Source organism: Lepus europaeus, chromosome 5, assembly GCF_033115175.1.
Source record: "Lepus europaeus isolate LE1 chromosome 5, mLepTim1.pri, whole genome shotgun sequence".
NCBI classification, from domain to species: Eukaryota; Metazoa; Chordata; class Mammalia; order Lagomorpha; family Leporidae; genus Lepus; species Lepus europaeus.
Window position 1 is genome coordinate 67216055 of NC_084831.1, and position 6000 is coordinate 67222054.

The window sequence follows — 6000 nt, forward strand, 5'->3', positions numbered from 1 at the left end:
AACAAAGGGATAAGGATAGCATCTATAAGAAAGAGCAGAATCTATAACAAAATGATCAGGGAGGAAGCCACAATGAGCCTGTTCAATTCATCTCATTTAACCCAACCAATTTACTGCTTAAAGTTAGTTTGTAAGTATTTAACAGGAAGGTGACTAGTAACTACTCAAATTGAATTCAAATATTTAATGACTTTTCAAGTATGAAATTCTCTCTGAAAAAGACCCACTTTTGGGGCCAGCATTGTGGCTCAGTGTATTAGGCCTCCATTTGCTATGCCAGCATCCCATGTATAAGTGCTGGTCCAAGCCCCAAAAAGATGGCCCAATTACATAGACTCCTGCCACCCATATGGGAAACCAGGATAGAGATCCTAGCTCCTGGCTCCAACCTGGCCCAGACCTGGCTGTTGCCACCATTTGAGGAATGAACCAGAAGATGGGAGATTTCTCTCTCTCTCCCTCTCTCCCTCTCTCCGTCTTTCCCTCTTTCCCTCTCCTCCACCTCCCCACTCCCCAGTCCCCACCCAGGATGCTCTGCCTATCAAATAAATAAATCTTTAAAAAAATAAGAGAGACATCTTTGTTGGTGAGAATGGAAACAGACTAGTGTGCACTCGAGCCATACAAAGTGCTACGTTGGGGCAAGTATTTGGCACAGAAGTTAAGATGCTGTAAATTAGGACACCTGCATCCCATATCAGAGTATTTGGGTTCAAGTCCCAGCTCCACTTCTAATTCCTGCTTCCTGCTAATGTACAGCCTGGGAGGCAACAGGTGATGATTCCAGTGCTTGGATCCCTGCCACCTACACGAGACTTGGAAAGACTTCTGGACTTCTGGTTTCAGCTTGGCCCAGTCTCAGCTTCTATGTGCATTTGGGAAGTGAACCAGCAGATGGAGGAGCACTCTTTCTCTTTCTCTCTCTCCTTCAAATAAATGAAAATAAATAAATGATTTTTAAAAGGTGCTACCCTGTTTTCTAGCTAAGGAGGAAAAGACAATGGAGAGATCACTGACACTCATATACATGGCAAGTTTGTCATGCAGTTGCTTTTATATAGACATATTTTCTAACAAATGACAATTTCATTTACAGTTTAGTTTACTGTGCCTGTGATGAGAAGGTACTAAGTTACCAGGCAGTTCTACTAGGAAGGCTATATTCATTTTTACCACACTTCATTGTCTTCTACAAAAACACGGCTTCACATCAAAAAGCTGTAAACTAATAAGTGAACACAACCCAAAAAATGCTGCTAAACCATTGAACAATCTTCCAAAACATTAGCTCCTGACTTAGTTTTCTTGTCATACACAATAATATTCCTCATTCTCCTTTTCTCAAAGGAAATTCACAGGTGAGTCTGAGCGTCTCTGCTGAGAGTCACTGCACTGGAAGCCAGTTTCACGTGGATTCGTTGATGATACTCGGACAGAGCCAGAAGAGCCATATCATCCCTCCTCATGCATGACTGATGAGTATAAAATCCCCATGCCACCTCCAGGACTAGTGCACAACCCACAAACACACATACACAAATGCGACATGGGTGAGGTTTAGCAAACTACGGGGACTATAAATTGAAATTTTCCACTCTAAAACAATTTCATTAGAGATGGCAGTGCCGGAAACGGTATTTTATAGTTGATTCCCACCAAATTATGGTGCAGCTCAGATTCAAAGTCTCTATTATCTTTGGCAGAAGTTTTTAAGACTATTTTTATTTACTGCAAACTCTGAACAATTGCAATTGTTACATGAAGGACTTTGTGCTGTCATCAAGTAAGCAGTGGAACTCTAAGGAGGCACCAAGAGGAGGCATCGAAACATCATCTATGGATTGGTGGAATTTTAGCAATTTATAATTTCTGTTTTATTGAATGACTTTAGTTTATTACTGCTTTATTCTTAAAATGTAAGAAGTGCAAACTGCTTCAGTAATGATGGAAAAGCCTTCTCAGCTTTAATGAAACCTTTTATTTGCTACTGAAAGTTTTATTCTTTCCAAATGGTAACACAGGCAAGAAAAATAATTACTGCTTTTATCTGAGGGTAAACAATTTCAAGAGTTTAGTTCTTGAGTGAATTTTAAGGCATTTAGATTTGTTTATATTTATGCTTATTGTTTTCATTTACATTTGCTGAAGTAAACACAATACACATGCATATATACACTATTACAAAAGTATTCTTGAGTCACATACCAAAACACCAGATAGTTACATACAGCTATCCAGCATGAGATCTTGGTCTAACGTGGATAAGAATTTCTTTGTGCTTAGCTTCTTGCCCATCTTACCTGTTGACCATGTAAGGGAAGCACCAGAGTGTGATGGTTAAGGGTGCAGGCTCTGAAGCAGCACCACCTAGGTTTGCATTCCAGCCCTGGCCCTTCCTAGCTATACAACCTTGAGAAATTCTAGGTCTTCAGTATCCTTGTCTGTGAAAACAAGAATGGCTAGAACCTGCCCCATGGAATGGGTAAGAAAGTTCAATGAAGTATGTCAAGCAAAATATTAGAATAAATGATGACACATGAATCACTTAATATTTATCTCTCCCATGATTATCATATGTGAATGCATGCACCTCTATCCTGGATGCACCATCAGGTGATATTTTATCCAACAAACAGCTGTTCAGCACTGTCCTAGGTACAGGGGTGACAAAGATAAGTAAGATATGATGTGGGGCCCAGCGCTGTGGCGCAGTGGGTTAACGTCCTGGTCTGAAGTGCTGGCATCCCACATGGGCACCAGTTCTAGGGTTCTAGTCTCGGCTGCTCCTCTTCCGATCCAGCTCTCTGATGTGGCCTGGGAAAGCAGTGGAAGATGGCCCAAGTCCTTGGGCCACTGCACCCACGTGGGAGACCCAGAAGACGCTCCTGGCTCCTAACTTCTGATCGGCACAACTCTGACTGTTGCGGCCAATTAGAGAGTAAACCAGCAGACGGAAGACCTCTCTCTCTCTCTCTCTGCCTCTCCTTCTCTCTGTGTGTAACTCTGACTTTCGAATACATAAATAAAACATCTTTAAAAAAATAAGATATGATGTGTAACCTTTAAGAACTCACCATTGTAAAGCAAGATATTTGTTGCCATTTCGATGTCTTTCTGAAGGAGGACCATGAAGCATACTCTTTCATTAAACCACAAATTTTCCTTTTTCCCCTTGTGTTTAGAACTAATAGAGCTTCAGAAAAATTTGACTTCAGTTACTGAAATCTTAATCATGCACAATTTAATAAGCAGCTACAGGTTTTTCCACATTTTAAAATAGATGATTAAATGGTCTAATCAGATTCTAACTTAGCCAAAAACTTGAAAAACATAGGAAGACAGCCATGACTGACACATTCATTTTCTTGAATGCAGACATACTGCAAACAGCAGCTGCAGAAAAATAGCATTTTTTACACCCACATGACCCCCGGAGAATGAAAACTGTGCAGGAGTTAAAGCACCTAAACTAAATTCAATTTGAGATAAAATAAGAAGCTTGTATATTCATAGCTTCATCACTTTCCAAAAAGTTCTGAAACTGACGCCCAACACAACACCTTATATGGCTTCATTTTTTTTCTAACATTTTTGTTTATGTCGTTACATTCAGAGAATTCATTAAAAAGTAAGATATTCAAATTTGACTATAAATTCCAAGCACAATGAGTAATGTGGTATTTCAGACATCACAAACTCAAAATGATCTTAAATATGTTGTCCTCTGTAATTTTCTGCTCTTGAAAATGTGCAGTAAATGCAATTAAAAAGGGAATCGGCTTCAAATTAGTTGCAAGATCAACTAGGGTATTTATCTGCTTCCTGGATGTATCATAATAAAAACCCATCTAATATGCATTGCATTGTTTAATTCACATGGAAATTGGATATTTTCCTTTCCAATAAAAGAGTAGAGATCACCCCCCCCCCCAACAATAGATAATGACTGTGTTAACTTTCTAGAAGAGATTAAATATTGCCAGGGTAAGTCTTCAGAGGAGTCCCTCCAACCTATGCCTCAACACATAGGCACCCAACCCCTTTCTCCTGCTTTCCTCTGCCATAACCTCTTCCTCAGGCACAAGACTTTTAAAAGACCTTTACTGTCCTTCTGACACTGGACAAATAACAATTCTGAAATAAGGGCCCACCCCTCAATGAAACCTCCCTCTGTGTTGACCAACTCACACCTGGTTTCTATGCAAGCTGCTACGTGAGGATTTCTCTTTCAGTGTCAAATCTCCAAACGAATGCATATTTTGGTAACCTCCACTTTTGCATTTAAACACATATGTTCCACGCCATGGGATCCTCTTGATCCCAGCTAACATCCCCTGTCTAAAGGATTCGGTTTTCACATCCAGTTTTTTTAATCCTTCCAGGGTGAAAATTTCAAAAGCGGCGAACGTCGGTGAAAGAAGAGAAAGGGAGGGAGGAGAGACGCTGCCTGGATTAATGCCATCCTCGCTACCACCCAGATCCGTATTATTTTTTCCGTCTTCCCAGCCCTCCCTCTCCTCCCCCCTCGCCTGGTCTCTCCGCTGCAGGAGGGAGGAGGAGGGGCCTCTGAAGCTGCCACCTGCCGCAGCATGGAACAGCTCCAGTTGTCACTTACCCAGCGGGGTGAGAATGGCTCATTTTTGCAGGATCCCTTTAGCCCCCGTGGCAGGTGAGGCCGGTGGGTGCGTGGGGCCACGAGCGCGCTTAGTGACGCGACAGTCGCACTCGCGGCTGGCTCCGCAGTGCGGTCGCCTGTACGCGGGGCACCTGGGCTGTGCCGCCGCGGCCCTGGGTACCCGGCTACCCGCAGCCTCCTGGGTCCCCACCCGCAGGCCGTATCCACCGCCCGCCGGTTGCTAAGGGAGGCGGAAGGCAAGCGCCGAGGGCCTGGCGAAGAGGAGGCGCTGCTGGAAAGGAGCCTGGGGAAGCTGGCAGTGCAGCCTGCTTGCATCCCTTTTCTCTAGGCCCCAATGTGGGTGGAGACACAGGCAGGCCCCCTGCACTGTTACTCTGGGGCGCGGGTTCCCCAGGCACCTGTAACCTGAAAACACAAACACACCCACACAGGCATGCACCCACTCTGGCTGGTGTGCTTTCACCTAGGCCCTGGGAGAGGAAGAAATGGGTGGCAGCTGCGGTACTAGGAGTAAAGAGTAGCCACAGACCCTAGATTAGAAATGCAAGGTGGTAAATGAGATTTCCGTTCTCAATCCACTGTGGGTTTTGAACTTGTTTCTGCACTGGTAAGGCATTGCAGTCAGCTCGTTTCCTCCTTGGAAAATCCCCATCCTTGCTGCTAGCTAAGGTCCCCATTCCCAGGAGGCAGACTGCCAGCCCCCAAGTTCAGAAGGTGGGAGCAAAGCACAGAGAGTGTATTAAAATCCAGTGTGCAGACGGCCAGGCATGGACCAAAGCCGGGATTGAAATGAGAGGGCCTTGGTGTGGAGGCAGTTTAAGCAGAGGATCCAGATGACCTGTTCTGTTGCTGTCCTTGCATCGTCTGGTTTTTTGCTGGTTGACTTAATCTCTGGCCTCAGGTGCAGGTGAAGAGTTGAACACATCAGTGGTGACAGAGCTATCTGTGCATCTCTGCTCTGTCTCAGCCACACTCAGAGGTGGGAAGGGCATGACCTCGTTAATTGCATTCTGCTCACATTGTAAAGGCCCACTGAGCATGACAGAGCCCAGTCTCCTTAGCCTGATGTTTAAAGTGCTTCACCAGCTGGCCCCAACATCCTTCATCAGCCTCATTTTGACCACTTTATCTCTACTACCTGAAATTCTAGCAAAGCCAAGCACTTGCACTAGCGGCCTTTTGGGAACCTATCGCTACCATTGAATACCTGGAAAACTTGTATTCATTCAACACTTTGCTCATAGACTGCTGCCTTTGGCATCAAGTGTGCTGATACCTCTGGCCTCTAGAGCCCAGTGTGCCTGGACATACCTCTGTTTTATACTCCCAGCCCCCGCCACACTGCACTTACTGGTAGTCAAGGC

The 6000-nt window shown here is 44.4% G+C and overlaps 1 protein-coding gene across 1 annotated transcript in view; it reads right to left on the reverse strand.

The window, feature by feature from the left end:
- Nucleotides 1–4638, reverse strand: part of ERICH3 (glutamate rich 3) — a 118633-nt gene extending 113995 nt beyond the window's left edge. The window contains exon 1 of the mRNA XM_062190095.1: nt 4616–4638. Coding sequence (XP_062046079.1) covers nt 4616–4638 — 23 coding nt within the window. The remainder of the gene's footprint in view (nt 1–4615) is intronic.
- Nucleotides 4639–6000: the final 1362 nt, after the last annotated feature.